Source organism: Saccopteryx bilineata, chromosome 1, assembly GCF_036850765.1.
Source record: "Saccopteryx bilineata isolate mSacBil1 chromosome 1, mSacBil1_pri_phased_curated, whole genome shotgun sequence".
NCBI lineage: Eukaryota > Metazoa > Chordata > Mammalia > Chiroptera > Emballonuridae > Saccopteryx > Saccopteryx bilineata.
The window spans coordinates 103,767,050-103,793,079 of record NC_089490.1 but is presented as its reverse complement, the minus strand read 5'-3'; the positions used below and the strand labels follow the sequence as shown (position 1 = coordinate 103,793,079).

Genomic DNA, 26,030 nt, shown 5'->3' with positions numbered 1-26,030 from the left:
TCTCAAGCAGATTTTGAAAGCTATAGAAACCATCATCTTCCCGTGGTTTTCTTGGCACCTGTTTTCCTGTCCTCTTTTTAATGGATTTGCTGTATTGTGTCATCTTTTATGTCATAGCTTTTTGATTAGCTGTCTCAAATCCTTTTTTGGAACTGTACCAATATAAATTATAAAACCAAAACATTAATCCTCCATTTATTTTAAAAACAATAGTTTTAGACCAAGTTGACATGACAGTTTTGTTCTTTTCAAATAAATTATATATTTTTATTTTAAAAGTAATAGACGCTTTAAACTATATTATAGGGCCACGATAATCAAAACAGCATGGTATTGGCAAAAAAATAGACACTCAGACCAATGGAACAGAATAGAAAGCCCAGAAATAAAACCACATATATACGGTCAAATAATCTTTGATAAAGGGGCCAACAACACACAATGGAGAAAAGAAAGCCTCTTCAACAAATGGTGTTGGGAAAACTGGAAAGCCACATGCAAAAGAATGAAACTCGACTACAGCCTGTCCCCGTGTACTAAAATTAATTCAAAATGGATCAAAGACCTAAATATAAGACCTGAAACAATAAAGTACATAGAAGAAGACATAGGTACTAAAATCATGGACCTGGGTTTTAAAGAACATTTTATGAACTTGACTCCAATGGCAAGAGAAGTGAAGGCAAAGATAAATGAATGGGACTACATCAGAATTAAAAGTTTTTGCTCAGCAAGAGAAACTGATATCAAAATAAACAGACAGCCAACTATATGGGAACTGATATTTTCAAACGACAGCTCAGATAAGGGCCTAATATCCAAAATTTACAAAGAACTCATAAAACTCAACAACAAACAAACAAACAATCCAATAAAAAAATGGGAAGAGGACATGAACAGACACTTCTCCCAGGAAGAGATACAAATGGCCAACAGATATATGAAAAGATGCTCAGCTTCATTAGTTATTAGAGAAATGCAAATCAAAACTACAATGAGATACCACCTCACTCCTGTTAGATTAGCTATTATCAACAAGACGGGTAATAGCAAATGTTGGAGAGGCTGTGGAGAAAAAGGAACCCTCATTCACTGTTGGTGGGACTGTAAAGTAGTACAACCATTATGGAGGAAAGTATGGTGGTTCCTCAAAAAACTGCAAATAGAACTACCTTATGACCCAGCAATCCCTCTACTGGGTATATACCCCAAAACCTCAGAAACATTGATACGTGAAGACACATGTAGCCCCATGTTCATTGCAGCACTGTTCACAGTGGCCAAGACATGGAAACAACCAAAAAGCCCTTCAATAGAAGACTGGATAAAGAAGATGTGGCACATATACACTATGGAATACTACTCAGCCATAAGAAATGATGACATCAGATCATTTACAGCAAAATGGTGGGATCTTGATAACATTATAAGGAGTGAAATAAGCAAATCAGAAAAAAACAAGAACTACATGATTCCATACATTGGTGGAACATAAAAATGAGACTAAGAGACATGGACAAGAGTGTGGTGGTTACCAAGGGTGGGGGGGGGAGGGAGGACATGGGAGGGAGGGAGGGAGAGAGTTAGGGGGAGGGGGAGGGGCACAGAGAACTAGATAGAGGGTGACGGAGGACAATCTGACTTTGGGCGAGGGGTTTGCAACATAATTTGATGACAAAATAACCTAGACATGTTTTCTTTGAATATATGTACCCTGATTTATTAATGTCATCCCATTACCATTAATAAAAATTTATTTAAAAAAAATAAAAAAAAAAGATGAAAAAAATAAAAAAAAAGTAATAGACGCTTACTATATCAAGTTTAGAAAACACAAATATTTTTAAATGCCACCTATGCACCTAATACCCTTTCTATTTTTTTCATAATTTTATACAGTTTTGATCAAACTGCATATGTAAGTTTTTTTGTGTGTGTATGACAGAGACAGAGAGAGAGACAGAGAAAGGGACAGATAGGTACAGACAGGAAGGGAGAGAGAAGAGAAGCATCAGCTCTTTGTTGTGGCATCTTAGTTGTTCATTGATTGCTTTCTCATATGTGCCTTGACCGTGGGGCTTCAGCAGACCAAGTGACCCCTTGCTCAAGCCAGCAACCTTGGGTTCGAGCTGGTGAGCTTGCTCAAACCAGATGAGCCCACTCTCATGTGGGTGACCTCGGGGTTTTTGACCTAGGTCCTCTGCGTCCCAGTCCAACACTCTATCCACTGCGCCACTGCTTGGTCAGGCTGCATATATAAGTATTTATACTTCTTATTTTACTACACATTTTTTTCATAGTATTTCACAGTAAATAGTATTTTTTCATGTCTGAATAGTATTCTATCAAGATGACTGAGGTATAACTTTGTATCTCTCTTACCTTACCATCATTATCTTTTATCTTACAGTTAGAAAGAAACTGTTAATATATTTTATCTTTAGCATTTAGTTGCCTTAAATTCTATTCTATTCTCTCTCTCTCTCCTCTTTTTCAATACCCACATGACAAAAGGTCATCTATATACCTTCTTTCAGTTCTCGAGGTTTTCTGGTTTAATTAAAGAATGGCTTAAGGCCCTGGCTGGTTGGCTCAGCAGTAGATCATCGGCCCAGCCTATGGAAGTCCCAGATTCTATTGCCAGCCAGGACACACAGGAGAGGGGCCCATCTGCTTCTCCACCCTTCCCCCTCTCCTTTCTTTTTCTCTCTCTTCCCCTTCCACAGCCAAGGATCCACTGGAGCAAAGTTGGCCCAGGTACTGAGGATGGCTCCATGGCCTCTGCCTCAGGTGCTAGAATGGCTCCAGTTGCAATGGAGCAACGCCTCAGATGGGCAGAGCATCGCTCCCTGGTGGGCATGCCAGGTAGATCACGGTCGGGTGCATGCAGAAGTCTGTCTGACTGCCTTCCTGTTTCCAGCTTCAGAAAAAAACAAAAAACAAAAAAAAAAGGCTTAAATGCCCTTATCATGTTTAAAATAAGCAGTAAAGATTTAGAGGAAGGTAGAACAACACAAGGTTGGCCATAAAGTTTTGTGGTTGGTTTCACTGATTACTTTTCAGTAAAGATACTCTGACTCTTACAACTCCTTTGTTCACTATGTTTTTACTGAAGTTGATCTCATTTTATAGTAATACCTTCTTTACAAACTTTTGCTTAAGATATTTCTTTTAAAAACTTTTTAAAGTAGCCTTTACTGTTTTAGAGATGAGATTATGAACAGATTTTTCAGTGATTTCTTTATAACATAACTGAGAAAATCTGCTTTAAGAAAGTCCCTCACATTAGTAATGTTATAGCAAATTTGTTCCTGAGTTTTTTCTGAGGGGGGAAATAAATGAATACCCAAAATAATAATGGATCATTCAAAGGAAGACAATTAGGTAGATGTTTTGTTTTATACTTTTTTTTATCTTTTATTTATATGTATGAAATATATCTTCTTTTTGGCACATATAGCTAGACATATATTATATATAGAGAGAGATACATCTGTATATATATGGAATCCTCCATGTTCCCCTCCCCAATTACTGAAAAGAAGTATGGTCACAGAGATCAACCAACACATTCAGGTCTATAAATCAGAAGCTTTGCTTTTATTTAATTTAAATGTTATTAAATAAATTTATTAGTTGCCAAAGAAAGTGGTTAACTTTAATATAGTCAAAACTAAATAAATTTGGATCTATTTGATACTTATTCACCTAAAAAAAGCAGAAATAAACTTTGTTTTTCAATATATAAATATAATTTTTATTCTTTCTTCAGCCATAATCTGACATGCTGAGACTCTAAAAATTTCAGGATCAGCCTGACTGGTGGTGGCACCATGGATAAAGTGTCATCCCAAAACACTGAGGTCACCAGATTGAAACCCTGAGATCACTCGCTCTGAGTGTGGAATCATCCACACAATCCCAAAGGTCACTGGCATAAAAAGCCCAAGGTTGCTGGCTCGAGCAAGGGGTCACTCCGTATGCTGAAGCCCTATGGTCAAGGCACATATGAGAAATCAATCAATGAACAACTAAGGAGCCGCAATGAAGAATTGATGTTTCTCATCTCTCTCTTTCTGTCTGTCTGTCACTATCTGTCCCTCTCTCTGACTCTCTCTGTGTCTACCACAAGAAAAAAAAAATAGGATTAGAGGCAAACTAGTTAAAGATAGTTATTGCTTAGATTTTGTCTTTTAATGTGCTATAAATCGATGAACTACTAAAAAATATCTTACTAAAGTTTAGGGTCAGTACAAATATAACTCCAGCTCTTAGTAGATATAAATATACCCTCTTTTATAGGTATAAAATATTAATCATCTTTCATCTGATTTAATTTATATAGAGGAATAGAAAAATAAGGTTTATGAGTAACTGAAGAAGCCAAAGACTAAGGTTGATATGTAATGATAGTTTTAATATTTAATATTGACCTAGCTAAAATTTAGATACTTTTAAACCACATCTTTTTATACTTAAAAAGTTAAATATGTATGGTGATTTATAATAAAATTGTACATTTTCATTAATGAAAAGACAAATCCAGAATATACCAAATTTGTATTTTAAAAAAATGTATTATCTTCTACTTTCAGTAGTGGCTTTATAACATATTTTAGGATAGAGTCACAGCATACCCCTTTTTTTTAAAAGAAGGCATGATTATGAATTATTAAAATAGGTTTGGTGCCTGGAGGGGGGATCTGGAAGGGATGAGTAGAGAACTTATATACAGACACTAAAAGTGAGGGTTTTTGTTTCTTTTGCTTTCAGATTTTGTACTTCAGCTGCTGATAGGAAAATTAGATTGTTTACTTCGGATCTGCAAGATAAAAATGAATACAAGGTATGCTTGACAAGTATAATTTCTAATTTTATAGTTTATTTTAAAACATATTTTGCTTTTTTAAATTGGTTTTAACCTAATTTAAGATGAGTTTAAATTAAAATATTAGGTTGGCACAGCAAATAAGGGAGAATTACAAATTCACAACTGGTATAGTAGCAATATAAAAGACATGAATACATGTAGAATACAAGCCAAACTTCAAGAAAACGGCCCTGGCCGCGTAGCTCAGTTGGTTAGAGTATCGTCCCAAAGGTTGCGGGTTCAATCTCCAGTTAGGGCACATACAAGAAACAACTAATGAATGCATAAATAAATGGATCAACAAGTTGATATTTCTCTCATTCTTCCACTCTCTCACGCTCTCTCTCTCTAAAATCAAAAAATAAAAAAAAGAAAAGAAAAATTTGAAACAAACAAATGACCAGTACAGTTTGGTGCAAGGGAGGACTCCAAATTGATTTAAAGCACAGACACAGGAGCCTAACCACCTGGGCTTGAAGCCCAACTCTACCACTTTAATAACTGTGACTTTGGTTACCTTCCCAATCTCTTTGTGTTCATTTCCCTATCTTTAAAATAGGGATAATCATGGAATCTGCCTCATAGAATTATGGACTAATTTGTATAAAACACTTAGAACAATGCTTTGTACATAGTAAGCCCTATATGTGTGTTTTCTATTGGTATTAGAAATAGTTCTGTAAAATAAGTCAGAGAAAGATAAATACAGTTGACCCTTGAAAATACAGGCTTGAACTACACTGGTCCACTTATACAAGAATTTTTTTCAACAAATACCTGAGCTATTTTTGATCCACCACTGGGAATGCACTGATGTGGAGGGCCAACTGTATACATTTATCTGCACCATTTTATTCATTTTATTTTATTATTTTATTTTTTTGTATTTTTTCTGAAGTGAGAAGTGGGGAGGCAGAGAGATTCCCACATGCGCCCAACTGGGATCCTGGGATCCACCCAGCAAGCCCACCAGGGGGCAATGCTCTGCCCATTGGGGCGTTGCTCCATTACAACCGAAGCCATTCTAGCGCCTGAGGCGGAGGCTGTGGAGCCATCCTCAGTGTTCAGGCCAACTTTGCTCCAGTGGATTCTTGGCTGTGGGAGGGGGATAAAGAAAGAGAGTGAGAGAAAGGAGAGAGGGAAAAGTGGAGAAGCAGATGGGCGCTACTCCTGTGTGCCCTGGCCAGGAATCAAACCCAGGACTTCCACACACTGGGCCGACGCTCTACCACTGAGCCAACAGGTCAGGGCCTACACCATTTTAGATAGAGGACCTGAGCATTCTCAGATTTTTGTATCTGTGGGGGGTCCTGGAACCAATCCCCAGCAGATAGTGAGGGTAGTTAAACTTTGGGGGAGTTAAAAGTTGTCCTCAGATTTTTGACTCTGCAAGAGATTAGAACCCCTAACCTCCACATTGTTCAAGGGTCAATGGTACTGTAGGATCTCACCAATATGTGGAATTTTAAAAAGCTAAACTCATAGAAACAGAGAGTAGAATGGTAGTTATCAGGCTGGGGGGATAGGTCGGGGAAATGGGGATATGTTGGTCAAAGGGTACAAACTGCAAATCAAAATGTGTAAGTTCTGGAGACTAATATATAGCATGGTGAGTATAGTTAACAATGCTTTATTATATCCTTGAAAGCTGTTAAAGGAGATCTTAAATGTCTTCACCACAAAATAAATTTTGTGAGGTGATGGAGGTATTACAGTATGGAGATATTCATTTTATAATCTATATGTGTATCAAATTATCTAGTACACCTTAAACTTATACAGTGTTATATGTCAACTATATCTTGATAAAGCTGGAAGAAATTAAATAGCACTCAGTTTGTGTTGATATTACATTGTATTTTTTAGACTTTAGTAAATCAAAAACCTGAATAATTTTATAAAACAAAAATAAACTATAAACCTTTTCAATCATTTTGAAAATAGTAAAAAAATATGCCCTGAGCTATATACAATGGACTGTTTACAATTGTACAGTATACTACTATATATACTAGTTAGTGTAAGGCTGAACCAGTGATATCCAAGTGTACAAATGGCACCTAAAATTGTGACCCATCAAAAGTGAATGTGCTAGTGTTGATAGATATTGAATAATTCATATTAATTTAGTTGGTCTTGTAGACTATGGCATAAGTTTTGAAGAATGATTTGGAGGATCTGAATTTGTTAAAGTTACACAGGAATGTTTAAATCAAAAATTTTTTTTCTAATGATATACTTCTAAATAGTAGCAGTTCCAAATAGAAACACTCTATAAATCTTAGAGTGGAGATCAAATGTGAGTTTTGGGAATGAATGGACGTAGCAAGAACAATATTCATTAAAATATTTAAACATCTGTTACTTGACAGGCCTGTTAGGATTTCAATTAGGATTTAAACTAATTGAACCTTACCTGCTCACATAGTCCTCTCCCTTGCACTTTCCCCTTTGTTCCTTCTGTGGCCAGAAGCGGATTTGTGGGTTGTTCTGATTATGGGCTTATAATACTAGCTATGTCCAGTGCTGGCAGTCACATTGAACAAGTAAGTAAAGACTATAGAAGGTCAGGTTCATACTATGTGCTTATTAGGCAGCAGCAAGTATGCGGAGCAGTAGGTATGAGGTAAATAGTTGAGGGGAACTCTATCCCAGTGCCCCTAGAAAGTTCTGGCTTTAATTTTTATCTAAGCTTTATGTAATAAGGGAGAAAGGAGGTGATATGAGGACAGGTACAGTAAAAAAAAAAGTATGCGTGTTTTTGTAAGAAATGCATACTAGAAAAAGAAAGATCAGGCTAATAGCAATGTGTTTAATAATCAGCTTCTTTCCAAAATAAACCTTCCAGAAAAGTGGGTGTATAAATCATACTTTAAAAATAGCCAGTTGCTTAAGAAATATTTATGGAAAAGAGGAGCATGTAGTAAAAGCTTTTAAGGCAGTGAAGTAAAAATATTAGATAGGAATATCGTTGATTTTTTTCCCCTGTGTTCTTATTCATTTTTCCCCTTATATCAGGTTTTAGAAGGCCATTCCGATTTCATTAATGGTTTGGTGTTTGATCCCAAAGAAGGCCAAGGAATTGCAAGTGTGAGTGATGATCATACTTGTAGGTATGTTGCTTATGATAGAAGCATATTTTTAAATTTTATTTTATTTTAACAAGAATTAAATTTTAAAAATTAGAGAAAATGTAACTTCTATAGATACTCCACAAACTGATACTTTATGTAAATTTCAAATATGACACAAATGTGAGTTTCAAAACTGGTGGGTTAAGTTCTCATCCTACTTTTAGAAAGTTCCCTTGCTGATTCATGGGTGCCTCTTACTTTATATTTGCACATATATGAGATCTAAATATATATTGGGCCAAATTCTCCAATACTGGGCAAGATCAGTAGGATAATAAAAGGCAGTTTCCATATTGTGAAATTATTTCACAGATCCTGTCCGGTAAGTTAGTGTTTTATAATGAATTGTGAATCTCATTTGCTAAAGCAAGACTCATGAGAAATTGAGTGCTTTTACAAATTTGAAAGTTCCTATATAACGTTTTCTGTATATAGAATACATTTCAGTATCACATTTGTCTATCCCTCCCCCAGTTCAGAACAGATGTGGTAGCTATAACATTTTGGAGGTGCCTTAAGCTGGAGAATATCACAAGTGAAAACAAGATGAAGAGCCAGAGTAGGAGGTGAAATAAGCGGTGGAGTCAGGAGGGAAATGAGTGCATCAGTCATTATAGCAGTGCCAGTTGCTTCGTTTCTTTAAACAGTACTATGAGAAAAAGAAAAAAAACCACTGCTATTTTGCATAGTTTTAATGTTTGATAAGGTTATGACAAAATCATTAGTATTTATGAACACTTGTATACATATAAAACTATTAAATTTGTGTCCTTTCATATTGGAAGTAAAGCCACTATCCACATTTTAAATTTTAATCTTTGTAATAGCTCATCTTTTTAAAATTACAGTCAGAAGCCATTATTCTTTATGTACTGCCTGTTAAAATTTTCATTGGGACATGAATGATTTATATGACATTAAGATTTTAGGGCCCCAAGTATTACATAACCAAGATTATATATAGAACTGAAGAGTAAATGGGATTTTTTTTTAAATGGGACTGTTTTTAAGATAAAAGTCAGATTAGATCACTAGAAATAAAGAATGACATTTTAGTTCTCTAAAACATGGACTTTCCTAATCGAATGCATTTGGAATAATGAAACCTGAGAAGAGGGAAATGAGTGTCTTTGGGAGCCAAGGAATACCCTCTGAGTAGTGAATAAGAGCCAGAGACCTGGAGTTACATTCAGTGGTCTGTGATGATTATTCTTTTTTTTTATAGTAGACTTAAGGATTTTTGTAGGCTAATAAAATTGTCCTAAAAGTTTGAGGACTGACAGAGGGTCTCCAACTTTTTATTTTGTTAGGTAATAAGAATCTTAAAAGTCCTACTGCCTTCTATTACCATAATTTTATGAGAGAAAGAACAGTATTACTTTAAAAAGAACAAAAGGGCTTAACTTCAAAGTGAAGTTAAGCTGAAATTTAAATTTTTGAGAAACTCACTATGTTTCCCCTAATTGTCTTATTTTGCTAGACTGTGGTTGACGGTGTTACTGTTCAGAAAATACTTGCTCCCCTCCCCCACCCGGGAAGGAAGAGATTGTCCTACTCTGTTGAACTTAGTCATGTGACTTGTTTCAGCCAATGTAACATTAGCAGTTCTGACACAAGCAGACACTTTAAATGTTTTACTTTGTTTGTCTTAACCTACTATCCTCTGTCCTTGCTGTAAGATGAGCATGTCCTAGTTGACTACTGGCCCCAGAATGAGAAACACATGGAGCAGATATGGCCCCATCTGGTATTATGAAATAAAGCTTCCCACAGACCCATGAGCAAGAAATTTATGCCTATTTTTGTGAGCCACTAAATTTAGGGGTTGATAACATCATTGTAGCAATAGCTAGGGAGCTAAATTTAGAACTCATCAACGTAGTTCACCAGCTAGATGTACAGAATAGTTTTGATTGGCCATTAAAGTCAAATGTCTTGAGCCAAAAGGTAAACAATATAGATAGGATTATTAAAAGAAACAGAAGATACAAGTAAGTCAAGAAGTTTGAAGTAAAGAAAAGAAGTAAGCATCATATATTCACAATAACAAAGGAAAGAAGACTTCTTCTACAATAGAAAAATGTTTCAGTGTGACTATCATCATTAACTCAAAGTATAGTATTGCCAAGTTATAAGTAAAGACACCAGCCAAATGGCAACTATGTCACTGGTGCAGAGCACAAAGCCATTTGCATCCCAGGAATCATTCCTATCACTGTACTAAAGTAATGCCTTTATAGTCTCAGTCTGCGTGTTGGTGCTGAAACCCTTGTCCAATCATAGTCAAAGCCTGTGTCAAGTTGGGAGTAGTTTTATGTGCAAGTGATACCAAGCTTTAAAAAGACCTGCTAAGTAGAATAACTAGAATGAAGGTCAGAAAGAAAGTTTGGACAACATTATGAACCAACTATATATAGTAGACATATAGAAAACACTCAGCAGAGTACATATTCTTCTCAGTGCACATGGAGCATTTTACAGAATAAATATATGTTAGGCCTCAAAATAAATCTAAAGAAATTTTAAAAGATCAAAATTACAGAAAGCATCTTCTTTAAACACAATGAAATGAACTAAAAATCAGTAACTGAAGGAAAAATGGAAATTAAACATCATACTCGTCAGCAGCCAGTGGGTCAAGGAAGAAACCACAAGAAAAATTAGGAAGTCTTTTGGATGACTGAAAATGAAAACACAATATACAAAATATCAGATATTACGAAAGCAGTGCACAAAGGGAGTTACAGCTATAAACACTTACATTGAAAAAGACAAAAACTCAAATCAGTAACCTGAGTTTACACCTTGAGGAGCTAGAAAAAGAACAGAGGAAACCCAAATCTAGCACAAAGAAGGAAAATGAACAGATACAATGAAAATAAAGAGAAAATAATGATGACATTAAAAATTGGTTTTTTGAAAAGATATAACAAAATTGATAAACCTTTAGCTATACAAACAAAAAATAAAAGTGCGGACATTACTACTGACCTTACAGAAATAAAAAGGCTAATAAGAGAATACTGTGAACAGTTATATACCAACCAAGTAGATAACCTAGATGAGCCTGACCCGTGGTGGCGCAGTGGGTAAAGCGTCGACCTAGAAACAGAAACACTGAGTTTGCCTGTTCGAAACCCTGGGCTTGCCCAGTCAAGGCACATACGGGAGTTGATGCTTCCTGCTCCTCCCCCTTCTCTCTCTCTCTCTCTCTCTCTCTCTCTCTCTCTCTTTCCTCTCTAAAATAAATAAATAATTTAAAAAAAAAGATAACTTAGATGAAAGGCACAAATTCCCAGACACACAAAACTACCAAAACTAAGAAAAAATAGAAAATGTGAATAGGCTTATAATAAAGGATTGACTTAGTAATTAGAAACATCCTAACAAAGAAAACCCGGGACAAGATGCTTCACTGGTGATTTCTATTAAACATTTAAAGAAGAATCAACACTAATCTCTAAAATGCTTCCAGAAAATAGAAGTGTTCAAGAGAATACTTTCTAACTGATTCTATGAGGCCAGCATTATGCTGATACTAAGACAGACAGAGACATCACAAGAAAAGAAAATTGCAGACCAATATCCTTTGCTAATCTAGATGAAAAATCTTTAGCATCTAGCTAGAAACTCTTAGAAGAAAACTGGGGCATATCTTCCTGACCTTGGATTTAGCAATGGCTTCTTAGATAAGACACCAAAAGCACATATAACAGCAACAACAACAGAGATAAATTAGGCTTTATCAAAATTTAAAACTTAAGGGTATATCTCTGTTAAGTGTGTCATATCTAAAATATATAAGTAACTTATAATTCAAAATAAAAAGACAAACAACCCGGCCCTGGCCAGTTGGCTCAGCAGTAGAGCTTGGGCCCAGCATGTGGAAGTCCCCGGTTCGATTCCCGGTCAGGGCACACAGGAGAAGCGCCCATCTGCTTCTCCACCCTTCCCCTTCTCCTTTCTCTTCTCCCACAGCCAAGGCTTCACTGGAGCAAAGTTGGCCCCAGGCGCGGAGGACAGCTCTATTGCCTCCACCTCATGCACTAGAATGACTCTGGTTGCAGCAGAGCAATGCCGCAGATAGGCACAGCATCGCCCCCTGGTGGGCATGCTGGGTGGATCTTAGTCCGGCACAAGTGGGAAGTCTGTCTACCTCCCACTTCTCACTTCGAAAAAATACAAAAAAAAAAAAAAAAAAAAAGACCTACAACCCAATTTAAAAGTTGGCAAAGGACTTGAATGGACAGTTCTCAAAAGGAAACATTAAAAAGCAAACAAGTACATGAAGAAACGGTGAATATCATTAGGGAAATACAAATCAAAAGCACAAGGAAAGCCACTCCACACTCACTTGGATACCTAACTAAATAGATAAATATATATTGTTTTAAGCAGAAAATAGCAAGTGTAGGCAAGAATGTGAAAAAATTGGAATTGTAAATGGTGCAGCCACTGTGGTTAACAGTTTGGCAGTTCCTCGTTAAGCAAGTGACCCAGCAGTTCCACTCCTAGGTACAGATATATACCCAGAAGAATTAAAAACAGGTGTTCAAACACAAACTTGTGAAGGAATGTTCCAGCAGTACTACTCACGATAGCCAAAAGGTAGAACAACCCAAATGTCCATCAATGAATAAATGGATAAACAAAGTATGGTATATCATTTAGATATTATTCAGCTATAAAAAGGATTAGAAAGTACAGCTATATATTACAACATGGATAAAACTTAAAAACATTATGTTAAGTGTAAGAGGCTAGACTGAATACTCTATGTTTCCATTTATATAAAGTATGCAGAATAAGCAAATTCATAGAGAGAAAACAGACAGTGGTGCCAGTAGCAGGGGAAGAGAGGAAGGTGTGTCTGCTTAGTGGGTATGGTGTTTTCTTTTGGGATAGTAAAAATGTTCTGGATCTAGATAGTGGTGATGATTGCATAGCGTTGGGACTGTACTAAGTTCCCGAAATGATATACTTTAAAATGATTTAAATAATAAGATAAATGAGTAAAATAAGTTAATAAAATTTCTTGAACACTAAGCTATATTATGTAAAATGTTACAACCTGTGCAAAGCAATATTACATTATCACATATTTGTAATATATGAGCGGTTTGTAATGTAGATTCTTAACATTTTGTTCTATAAAGAGCAGAAAGAGTATTTCTCTCTGAATCAGTACCAATATTTTAAATGAACATTTAAATACAGTATTTTGATCTGTGCATATTTTTTTTTGATGTTTGACTTTGGCATTTTCAAGAGACACATAATATTATAATCAGCTAGATTTATGGCCTAAGGAACACGATTTTAAAACAGTGTACCCACTGAACAGTTTCATAAAGTTTATATATTTTATTGAAAATTACCAAATTCTGAATCAGACAGAATGAAGATAATTCTCATTTGCACTACTATGTCAGTCTATCCATTAAAACTTGTCACTTATCTTTTGTTAGAATAAGTAAATGTATACAAAATACATTACTATATAGATTAGTCCATTCAGTCAGCAAATATCAAGTGTCTACCATGTGTCAGTCACTATGCTAGGGACTCCATAATCACTGATTTATTTTTCATCTGTGAATAATGGTTTCAGAACCATGTCAGGCTTCTCAACGGTATTTATTTTCTATATTATAAATTGCAATATTAATAAGGAAATATTACTAAATATTTTATTGAGTGCTTTACTGTATTCTCACCACTCTTAGTGCCTCTATCTATGGAAATTTATTTAATTTCTACAACTCTGAGATAGGTACTATTTTCATCCTTATTTTACAGGTAAAGATACAAGGAATAGAGAGTCTAGGTACCTTTAGAAAGTTACACAGCTGTTAAGTAGAGGAACAAGCAGTCTGGGTCACCTACACTCTTGAGTTACTCACTGCCTCAGTGACAGTTTATAACTTTATCCTGAGCAGATGGTATTTGTATCTAAGAATATTCTAGGTCTTTCTTACATTCTGTATATAGCTATTAAAACTCTGAACCAAGGGCTACTCATCATGTGAAATGTAATTATGGAAAATGACAAATTAAATTTTATATAAGATTTCATCTAGTTTTAGTATTTTGTAATCTGTGCAAGTTCTTTAAAAATTGAGTTTTCAAAAAAAAATTGAGTTTTCATTTAAGTCAGTGGTTCTTTATCAGTCCCAATGCCCCGTTTTTAACAAATATTTAATACCTACCATATAATCTTAAGTGAAACTCATACAAAATATAACCTATCAAAATATAAAAATAATAGTGCCTTGATTGTATTAAACATTTCTATAAAAAGAAAACAAAACAGTGCATATACGTACTCAAGTATGACTTTGTAAGAAGACATAGTGAGGCAGTCTTTGTCCTGTTGTACAGTAAATACATTTGGATGTCAGAAAAATGAGGTAACAGAGAAATGTAAGGGAGAAGCAAAGCTGCCCAGTCGCACAGCTCCAGGGCTGTGGCTTGCATACAGTACAGTGTAAATAGTGCCATCTGGAGTTCTGCAGTGTCATAGCCCCGAGTGAAACTTCTTAGGATAAAAACTCCTGTCCGTAGTAACAGAAAAAGACTAAATGTGGTAAATGAAAGACAGAAATCATGTTAATTAAAATAGAGATAACATGACAAAACAAATCATATGATGTCAAGTAGAGAAAATAAGGAAGGATAATACTCTAACAAATCAGCCAGTTTTTATATGTATACTATCAAAATAATTCACTGTTATACCATAAGATGGAATATAACAAAGACTGCAAAAAACATACCTCCTCTCTTGAATTGTGCCCACCTTTTCAGGTATTTCTATAATAAATTTCTCTGGGACATCCAAAAGTCATGTAGAACTTCTACCACCCCTGTTTCTGATCCACTAAATGCCTGTAGCACCCCAATTATTAGAACAATCAAAAATAGCTTCTACCTGTTGGAACCACCACCTGTTGCAAATCATTGATTTAAATAATATGTGACCAGGCACTACTCTAAATGTTTTATATGAATTAATTTAATCATCAAAAACCTTATATCATGGGTTATCTTGTTATTTCGTTTTTACAGGTGGAGGATCCCAGGCAATCTAGTTCTAAAGCACTATACTATACTGTTCCTACATGTAGGTTCTTTAAGAAGTTTTAGTCTTTTTTTGTTATTGAAAAAGCAGATGTTTGTATTTCATGTGTGTTCTGATAAAAATCAGGCATCATGTAGGGCTTAATAAGAGTTATGGAATTGTCCTTAGAGTCATGTTTGCAGAAGTGTTATCTTCTATTTGTGAAGAATTTATGATTTTTAAAAGATACCTAGTTTACCTAGTGCTAAAACACTCTAGTACCAATTCTTGAAATGCAGCCTTCCTTCTTCCTACTTCATTAACTCAGTTTTTAGATGGAGAAGAAGAGTAAAGAGAAACAGACTTTTCTCGAGGATGAGGAAAATTATCCTAGAGTAGATTGTTTTTGCCTTTTCACTGCTAAGGTACTTTGCAGAATCAGTCATGGCTTTACTACCTAGAACAGTGATTTTCAACCTTTTTTGAGCCGCGGTACATTTTTTACATTTACAAAATCCTGGGGCACACCACCTACCAAAATGACACAAAATGACACTTGAACACAGTACATATTATACATATAGTTAATAATATAGTTTCTAAATGTATTTATACTCAGTGTGAAACCTGGGCCTGTTTTGATGAACACAAAAGGGATATCCTGGCAGGAATGGTAGAAAGACACACACGAAGCTCTTCCTCAATAGTTCTCAATCTCTCTCTGTTTTTAGTTTTTATCGCAGTCAAGCTTGAGAAGCTCAGCTCACATAGATATGTGGTTGAAAACGGGAGCAATGTCAAAATAGCTTTGCTGGCCAGAATGGGGAACTCCTTGGCAACAGATAACCAAAAACTGTCCAAAGGAAGATCAGCAAACTTTAGCTTTAAAGTTAGATAACATTGTGGTGATGCATTGTGATGCATTGTATATCACCCTCTGCGGGGGCCTCTTTTAAAAAGAAAAAGGTCAAATATCTATACATACTATCAGGATAGACATAACCAGCTGAGGCTGAGGCTTCATCTAGTGGTGGCAACATTTACCTCCAGTCCTGACCAGGATTAGAAATCGGGACCATGGGGAGGAGTAGCAGCTTCAACTACTCACTGCAGCCACACACACAATGACAAGTGCGTGGCAGCCTGAGCGGGGACTTTCCTGGGTGTGGATGAGAGGCAGACTACTATTGGTTCATCGCTAATGGTCGGGATGAATCCTAGAAGGTGATTGGTCAGTGAGCGTTCCCTGTGCTTCACTCTTCCTGTTGCTGATAGCTGGAGGGATTGTGAGGCGAATGTTTATATTCGGATGGAGGTGGCTGGTGGCGGGCCGATAAATAGCCTCCGCGGGCTGTATCCAGCATGCGGGCTGTAGTTTGAGGACCCATGTTTAATTTCCCCATGGCACACCTGACCACGTCTCACGGCACACTAGTGTGCCATGGCACACTGGTTGAAAAACACTGACCTAGAGTCATCACAGCACCTAGAAGAGGGCTCTTGTGGGAGGTACTCCAGGAGTGGGTGAAGGAATATTTGAAGCTCTGTAGCTGTTACCATGTCTTTAGAAGAAAGATGCTGTTATCACACAAAGCATCTGGTAGATGTGTTTAAGAAAGAAATTCCAAGTAAGTCATAAAGTGGGATTGCTCGCCATTCAGCCTCATGTTCTACACCATTTCCTTTATGGTCCCTTATGTCTACCATATGCAAATACATATGCATACATACATGTACACATATCTATATAAATATCTGTATATATGCATACACACAAGAAAATGTAAATGCTAGTGTGTATAATTATGACCCAGCATCATCAAAAGAAAGTTAAAATTGTTATAATTTATATTTGAAAAGTAAATAAATGAATATTTATTTAGGCAGATTTATTATCCCCTATCTACAAAAGTAAAAATGGTGTTTTAAGTATTTAATGGGTTAAACTTATTATTTTAAAAACTCACTAATACAGAACATCTTATTTCCAGTCAGTGCCAAATAACAGATGTTCTTGTATATTAAAAACAGTACCATTCTGTAAGAGCAAGTGAGATCAACAAGTGATTATTAAACATGCTTAGTATAGCCAACATTTAGTACTTTGGGGGATACAAAAGAAACAGAAGAACCAGTACTCAGTGTAACTACAAAGGATGTCAGAAGTAAATCCCTTTCCTCCTCCTCCCCACCAATAATCCTTTAAAATATTACATAAAATTTATGGTGAAGGAAAATTGGCTTACAGAAACTAAGGAATTCTTTGTTTAAGACAAAAATAATAGAGGCAAGTAATGTGCCATTCACTTTGACTATAAAACATGGGATATTAGGAGTTGTCATGTTCTAGCTGTCATCATTTTTAAAAAGAACAGGAGAAGGAGTGGGATATAGAAAGGGAGTAAGATCATTTTTTAGGAATATAACCAAATCACTAGACAAGGGAATACTCAATTACCTAAGATATTCACTAAGCTAATAGTAATGTTTTTTGAAAAATTTTATAAGAGGAAAAAGAATGTTTATCAGATGTCTTCTGTGTATCCCCTGCTAGCTGATTTCTTTCCACATTACCTCTGTTCATATATATTTGAGAGTCTTCAACATCCATAGTTAAGGTAGAGTGTTCCTTCCCTATGCTCACCCCAGTGGGATCATAAAATGTGTGATCTATTTAAGAACAATCTTTGTGGGAAACAAAAAGAAGAGGACTGGGAGCCTTCTGAAGTTAGGCCAATGAAGTGGCCCCAACAAATAAACTGCCGAAATACAAAATTCTAGGTGCAAAGTAAAATCAGAAGAATTTATACTATTCATTATGGTGTTATGGTTAAATAATTCCAGAAATAAGAATCTCTGCTTGTCTCTAAAATTCCCTCTAATTTTTTTTAACATTTTAATTATTGTATAGTTCTAACAAGAACTTTAAGAATGAGATAAAATAGTTTGTGTTGAGTTTGGTAATAGTTCAACTCTTGCAAATGGAACATAAGACTTTTGTCTTTATTAGAACTATCCAAAATTTATACTAAGACCTGCTGATCACCATTGCAGACATTTTAATTCAGTGAATTGAAATTTATGTTAATGAAAGATTATACTAGAGTAAAAGTAATGAAGTAGTAAAAGAATTTTCTGAAATTTTGTATGACGGTATACTGGTGACACCACTTCCTAGCATTCAACTCTCTGTTCCCTCTCATGTGCCCAGAGAGATGAAATGGAAAACCAGTACTGTATACAATTTAAAAGGACATATCAGTGATTGCAGTAAGTTAAACCTGCTTTATGGGGCCCTCCTGTTGGTGCAGTAAGGGAATTGTATAGACCAGGGGTCCCCTAACTTTTCACACAGGGCCAGTTCACTGTCCCTCAGACCGTTGGAGGGGTGGACTATAAAAAAAAAAACTATGAACAAATCCCTATGCACACTGCACATATCTTATTTTAAAGTAAAAAAAAAAACAAAATGGGAATAAATACAATATTTAAAATAAAGAACAAGTAAATTTAAATCAACAAACTGACCAGTATTTCAGTGGGAACTATGGGCCTGCTTTTGGCTAATGAGATGGTCAATGTCTGGTTACATATTTGTCACTGCTAGCCATGACAAGTGATATGACGTGCTTCCAGAGCCCTGACGCGTGCGTCCCCTGTCACTGGAAGTAGTACTGTACATGAGCGATGCCGCGCTTTGCATCCGCATCCTGTGCTCCTCTCACTGACCACCAATGAAAGAGGTGCCCCTTCCGGAAGTGCGGCGGGGGCCGGATAAATGGCCTCAGGGGCTCACATGCAGCCCGCAGGCCGTAGTTTGGGGACCCCTGGTAAAGACTATCCAAAAACATGTTTTAGGTTTATTTTCAAAGTCCACTTACAGAACTAAGCATACTGTCCCTCATTTACAACATAAGATCAAATTTTAAGTTGTAAAGTATATCAAATTTTTTCTTAGAAATAATGAAATGCTGCCTGACCAGGCGGTGGTGCAGTAGATAGAGCGTCGGACTGGGATGCATAGGACCCAGGTTCAAGACCCCGAGGTCACCAGCTTGAGCACGGGTTCATCTGGTTTGAGCAAAGCTCACCAGCTTGGACCCAAGGTCGCTGGCTCGAGCAAGGGGTTACTCAGTCTGCTGAAGGCCCATGGTCAAGGCACATGAGAAAGCAATCAATGAACAACTAAGGTGTCGCAAGGGAAAACTGATGATTGATGCTTCTCATCTCACTCCATTGATGTCTGTCTGCCCCTATCTATCCCTCTCTCTGACTCTCTCTCTGTCTCTGTAAAATAAATAAATAAATAAATAAATAAAAGAAAAGTTAGTTATTAAAAAAAATTTTTTTTAATCTGTTTATTTAAGTTAAACAAGATGTTGTTAATTCTCTGGGGTGGCCTCAGGTAGCTTTTCACATCTGTGATAATAAACTTGTAGTTGCTGCTGAATTTGTTTATAATTTCAAGAAAACAAATGAAGCAACATGTAAGCTGTAAGAGTTTTTTAAGCTCTCCAAGACTGCATGAAGATATACTGTAGGATATTATATTTTCTATGGCATAATTGGTTTACTGATGTGTTTAAAACAGAAAAGGACGGGTTCTTCCTTTCCCCTCCAAAACACACACAGCCTCTGATTATTGATTGTATTTTTGACTCATTATTTTAAATTATTGAAAAGTAATATAAACATGCAATTATCTCTCATTGTTACCCTTATAATTCTTCTTAATCTCAAATCAGTAAAATTTCTGGAAATCTTTTTTTTTTTTTGAAATTTTCTGAAGTTGGAAACGGGGAGAGACAGACTCCCGCATGCGCCCCACCGGGATCCACCCGGCACGCCCACCAGGGGGCAACGCTCTGCCCACCAGGGGGCAATGCTCTGCCCATCCTGGGCGTGGCTATGTTGCGACCAGAGCCACTCTAGCGCCTGAGGCAGAGGCCACAGAGCCATCCCCAGCGCCCAGGCCATCTTTGCTCCAATGGAGCCTCAGCTGCGGGAGGGGAAGAGGGAGACAGAGAGGAAGGAGAGGGGGAGGGGTGGAGAAGCAGGTGGGCGCCTCTCCTGTGTGCCCTGGCCGGAAATCGAACCCGGGACTTCTGCACTCCAGGCCGACGCTCTACCACTGAGCCAACCGGCCAGGGGAAATCTATTTCTTTTATTATGAATACCACTGGTACATTAATATTATTTGGTTAGTAGTTTGGAGTATTTTTGAAAAGCAGAATTAGTCTAATCTTAACTCAATATATTTCAAACACTGACATACTTAAGGCACTCTTTACAAAACTGATTTTATACTATTATGCCATTTTGTTGCCTCCACTAATAAGACTTTTTGCCTAGCTACCAAAGTTCTTCGTAGTCTAAGCCACAGGCTGATAAAGTTGATTTATTCACCACTCTAACCTGCCATATCCATCTAATCTCTAGACTGATGTTTTCAATTATGTGGTCCCCAACCTCTGAACTCCTTTTGCACTTAAAGCCAGATTTTTAACACTTAATAAAGAAATGCAACATGTCTGTTCCTTTTTTGAATCATCCATAACATGATAAATAATTTACAGATTATTTGGAAATAAGAGGGGACAATCTTCATTTTGCTATCACAAATTTAGTGGAAAATGTTTGTTGTCTATAAATGCTGGAGGTCCCTTTCCTACACCCACTAACATTGTAAAGTGCCTTCTCATCCTTATTAACTACATCTCCGTATTACTTTAGTTCTTGCTGTCATATTTAATTAATACAGTGATTCATATGATCCAGCCATGTCTTTTAAATTGTGGTTTATATTTTTTGCTTTACCAGTTACAGAAGGCCAAATGGATACAGATGTATCATTTAATGTCATCCATTCCTTCTTTGTCTGTTTTGTCAAAAACATTTGGTAGCAGAAATTTCTTTATATAGTGAACTCCATAACACACAGTGAGCTGCCAATTAAAAATAGAGAACAAACAAATGAAAGAACAGAGTATTACCCAGGAAGTTTCCTTTTGAATGCTCAGAGGGAACAGTATCTTCCTCTACTAATTTTCACTTTAAAAGGCCCTTGAGAATACCTAGGATATCCTCAATATGCCAACAACCAGTTTATGGGATCTTTTTGTTAACTAAATGGAACAACTACATTTAAATAATATATGGTAGGAATACTTAATGTTCTGCTGAAAAGCACTCAGCCTGAAATAATTTAACAATAAACTACCAAATAATTTTAACAATGAACTACCAAAAGTCAAGTAATTAGAATTCATTATCTTAGATCTCTATAGCTCTACATCCATACATACAGCTATATCTAAGAGTTCTACTTAGGACTACAAAATTGGGAGTGGTTGGAGATATTTGTTATAATTATAGTCAAATTGGATAAATACTTTTGTTTTACTTACTTGAAGAGGGATGGCCTTTGATTCAGTCTATAGTAGTGGCTTCTTAATATGTCAGCAGATTGACTTTACCTCAAAAGCTTTTACTTTGAAATTTTCTTTGCAAACATTTAAGACATATATCTTTCATATAGATCCTGATTTTTGATCAAGCTTGTTTTAAATTTATAGTTATGTTTTTCTACTTTTATAAATGGTCTTTCTATATGTTTCCTTATGTATATTAACTAGGCTATTAACCCTAACAGATTTTCTATGATTTATCACTTTTCTGAAAATTATATTTCTGTGGTTATAATTAACTTTTAGATAATTTTATTTATTATAAACTAATAGATAACAATAAATTTAGAAATATAAAAATGAATATCCAAATTTATAGACTTTTTTTCTCATTTCAGTGGAAACTCTCTTACCTTTCGTGGTCTAAACCATAGTTCTTTAGATAAGCAAAAAGTAGTAAACTCATGAGATCATTTAAATGTCTACCTACCTTATTTTCATACACAACATATTATACATATGAAAACTTGTCAACTTGCCATTTGCCAACCTTTTTACATGAGCCCAAGGCTTTCTTTTTTCTTGTTACATGTCCATTGATTAGTGTTGGGGACCTCTTTTTTGCATGACCTACACCTGTAATATAATGCAGTGTCTACAATGAAAACACTCGCTAAGTAGTCCTAGTTTAAATATATCTAGATTTTTATAATATTTATTGCTTAATCTTTTTTAACTGTCTCACATGCCTAATTTAAGAATTGTTTTTAAATTTAGATACAGTACATACCTTTAGTTAGTTGTCATCAACTACAGAGGAACAAAGGAAGAGTTTCAGAAGGTCAGTTAAGAGATATTCTACTGTATAAATTGTGTTCACTACATTTAAAACTGATGCAAATTTATTTATTTATGGATACATGAAAATGACAAAAAATACAAGAAAAAACAGATGATCTGAGAAATCTACCTTACAAATAAGACCAGTTAAAAAGCTGTACCTTTTGCCATTCAGATATTTTATTTTTTAAGATTGTTTTTTGTCAGAAAATGTGTTAGAGGAAGTTTAGAGTTTTTCAGTTGGTAATTTAAAAGAAATACAAGAGAAAAAAAGGAAAAAAAAGAAAAAGGAGGTATAGCCAATTTGGAAACCTATTAACAATACCTGCTAAAGTTGAATGTATTTGTAAGCTACTATCCAGCAATTCCATGCCTGAGTACATACATAATCAGCAGATGGGTGGGGGTCTGTGTGTGTGTGTTTGTGTGTAAGTGTAGGGGAAGTAGGTGTGTTGGTATCTGTGGTCACTAAAAGACGTGCAAGAAGTTTATAGAGGCTTTGTTTTGGTAATGACCAAAAATTTGAAACAACTTAAATGTTTATCAGCACTAGTATCAGTGAATACGTTGCAGTTTACTTAATGGAATACTACATAGAACAATGAGAATTAACAAAATACAACAACTTGCACCAATGTTGATAAATTTTACAGAATCTAATGATGAGTGAAAGATGCCAGACCAAGCAAATATATATACCATATGATCCCATTTTTTTAAAGTTTTTTTTTCTTCTTTTAGATTTTATATATTCATTTTTAGAGAGAGAGAGATTAGTGGGGAGGAGCAAGAAGCATCAACTCCCATATGTGCCCTGACCAGGCAAGCCCAGGGTTTTGAATCAGCGACCTCAGCGTTCCAGGTCAACGCTTTATCCACTGTGCCACCACAGGTCAGGTGGATGAAAATCAAAATTTTGCCATTTTTGATATTCAAAACAGGCAAAATTAATAGTGTTAGAAGTCAGGATAGTTGGGTACCTTTTACGAGAGGGCAAAGAAGTATGACAAGAAGGAAGCACAAGATGACTTTTGGAGTGCTGAAATAGACTTTTTTTTTTTAATACTTTATTTGTTGATTTTACAGAGACAGGAGAGAGGGGAGCATGGAATGAGAAGTATCAACCTATAGTTGCTTCATGTTAGTTGTTCACTGCTTGCTTGTTGAATATGCCTTGACCAGGCAAGCCCAGGGTTTCGAACCAGCAACTTCGGCATTCCAGGCCAAAGGTTTATCTACTGTGCCACCACAGGCCAGACTGGAAATAGTCTTTCTTAAATTGGATACTGTTTTCTTTTTCTTTTTTTTTTTTCTTTTTTTTTTTTTGAAGCTGGAAACAGGGAGAGACAGTCAGACAGACTCCCACATGCGCCCGACCGGAATCCACCCGGCACGCCCACCAGGGGCTACGCTCTGCCACCAGGGGGCGATGCTCTACCCTTCCTGGGCGTCACCATGTTGCGATCAGAGCCACTCTAGCGCCTGAGGCAGAGGCCACAGAGCCATCCCCAGTGCCCGGGCCATCTTTGCTCCAACGGAGCTTGGCTGCGGGAGGGGAAAAGAGAGACAGAGAGGAAAGCGCGGCGGAGGGGTGGAGAAGCAAATGGGCGTTTCTCCTGTGTGCCCTGGCCAGGAATCGAACCCGGGTCCTCCACACGCTAGGCCGACGCTCTACCGCTGAGCCAACTGGCCAGGGCTGGATACTGTTTTCTTTTAGTGTGTTTTCTTTGAGCTTTATGTTTAAGATTTGTGTATTCTTATTATATAAAAAAATATTCTATAAATGTGACTTTATCTGGTGGAACTAATATTAACTAGATGAGCCATGTAGAAAAGACACAAAAATGAAGATTTGAGAAGAGCTGAAATATGGAATCTAAAAAGGAAATATGACTTAACACTTAAAGTGTACCATCTGTAGTGAATTTAGTTATGATAACTTATTTCAGCCCAGTTTGTTATATTTTGCATAGTTGGTACTTGGATTATGCAACCAATGAGAATTATTTAATAGGCATATAATTATAAATCATAAACTATTTTTATTCAATCTATAAATAATCTTGATCACACTCCTCATTTTTAAGTCAGTTTTTATTTTAAAAGTGTCAGGTTCTGTTCAGAATAAAATACAATGGAAAAAAATTGTTTCAGCCAGGGTGAGGATAGGGAGGAGAGGAGGCTGTAGGGGGATAAATACTAATGGACAAAGACTTGACCATGAGGGATGAACACACAGTACAGTGTACAGATGTGTTGTTGAATTGGGCACCTGAAACCTATATTATTATGTTAACTAGTGTCATTACAATAAAATCATTTTTTTAAATTGGTTCATTGGACAGGAATACACTTTCTTTTTTTTTTTTTTTTTTTTACGTATTTTTTTGAAGCTGGAAACGGGGAGAGACAGTCAGACAGACTCCCGCATGCGCCCGACCCGGATCCACCCGGCACGCCCACCAGGGGTTACGCTCTGCCCACCAGGGGGTGATGCTCTGCCCATCCTGGGTGTCACCATGTTGCGACCAGAGCCACTCTAGCGCCTGAGGCAGAGGCCACAGAGCCATCCCCAGCGCCCGGGCCATCTTTGCTCCAATGGAGCCTTGGCTGCGGGAGGGGAAGAGAGAGACAGAGAGGAAAGCGCGGCGGAGGGGTGGAGAAGCAAATGGGCGCTTCTCCTATGTGCCCTGGCCGGGAATCGAACCCGGGTCCTCCGCACGCTAGGCCGATGCTCTACCGCTGAGCCAACCGGCCAGGGCTACACTTTCTTAATTGACCTGTTTTTATAGAATATCTTTATCCATATTTTTCTACATCTTCAGTTTCTTTCATTTGAAAAGGAAAGAAACCATGAAAATATTCCAGTATGTATTTAATTTATATAATTGCAAACAAAAATCAAATACATATTAGAATTAAAATTGAAAGAATGGAGCCTTTAAATCATTCCCTAACAGGGAATTCCCTAACAGGACTCACTGAATTTGCAAGACAAATTCCTATTTCAACTGTGGTAAAATACATGCTAGCCCAGCCCTTTATTATACATAAGACAATGGAGAAGAAAGAAATAGTAAGTTGCCATAATTAATAATCTTCATTGTGGGGAATGAAACACAATTGCATAAACTCTTGTAAGTTTAATTTACCTCTTCAAATAAAGTGTAATTCTCTTTGTTTTATAGTACATACAGATGAAAAGTGTTGATTTGGCAAGAGAAAAGAATATGCTTCTAAATTATCTAAACAAATAATCATTTTGAAAGACATTTACATTAGTTTATATGTCACTATAATATTTCATGATTGAAGACCCTATAACTTCTTCAAGGAAGAAAAAATATTTAGATTAATGCTGATTGATACAGAATAGTAGCATTGTTCAATAAATATGTCTACTTTCATTGAAATAAGTTTTTGCCTAGACTTTAAAGATAAATTCTTTTTTTTTTGTTTTTTTTACAGAGACAGAAGAGGGACAGATAGGGACAAACAAACAGGAAGGGAGAGAGAAGCATCAGTTCTTCATTGCGTCACCTTAGTTGTTCATTGATTGCTTTCTCATATGTGCCTTGACGGGGGCTTCAGCAGAGTGAGTGACCCCTTGCTCAAGTCAGCAACCTTGAGCTTTAAGCCAAAGACCTTTGGGCTCAAGTCAGCAATCATGAGGTCATGTCTGATCCCACGCTAAAGCCAGCAACCCCACGCTCAAGCTG

General features: G+C 36.4%; 1 protein-coding gene across 1 annotated transcript in view; it reads left to right on the top strand.

Annotated features, from left to right (window-relative positions):
• NUP37 (nucleoporin 37) overlaps positions 1-26,030 on the top strand; it is a 48,580-nt gene that overhangs the window by 10,141 nt on the left and 12,409 nt on the right. Inside the window, exons 4-5 of the mRNA XM_066253133.1 lie at positions 4,774-4,846; positions 7,889-7,983. Of these exons, the coding sequence (XP_066109230.1) occupies positions 4,774-4,846; positions 7,889-7,983 (168 nt within the window). The remainder of the gene's footprint in view (positions 1-4,773; positions 4,847-7,888; positions 7,984-26,030) is intronic.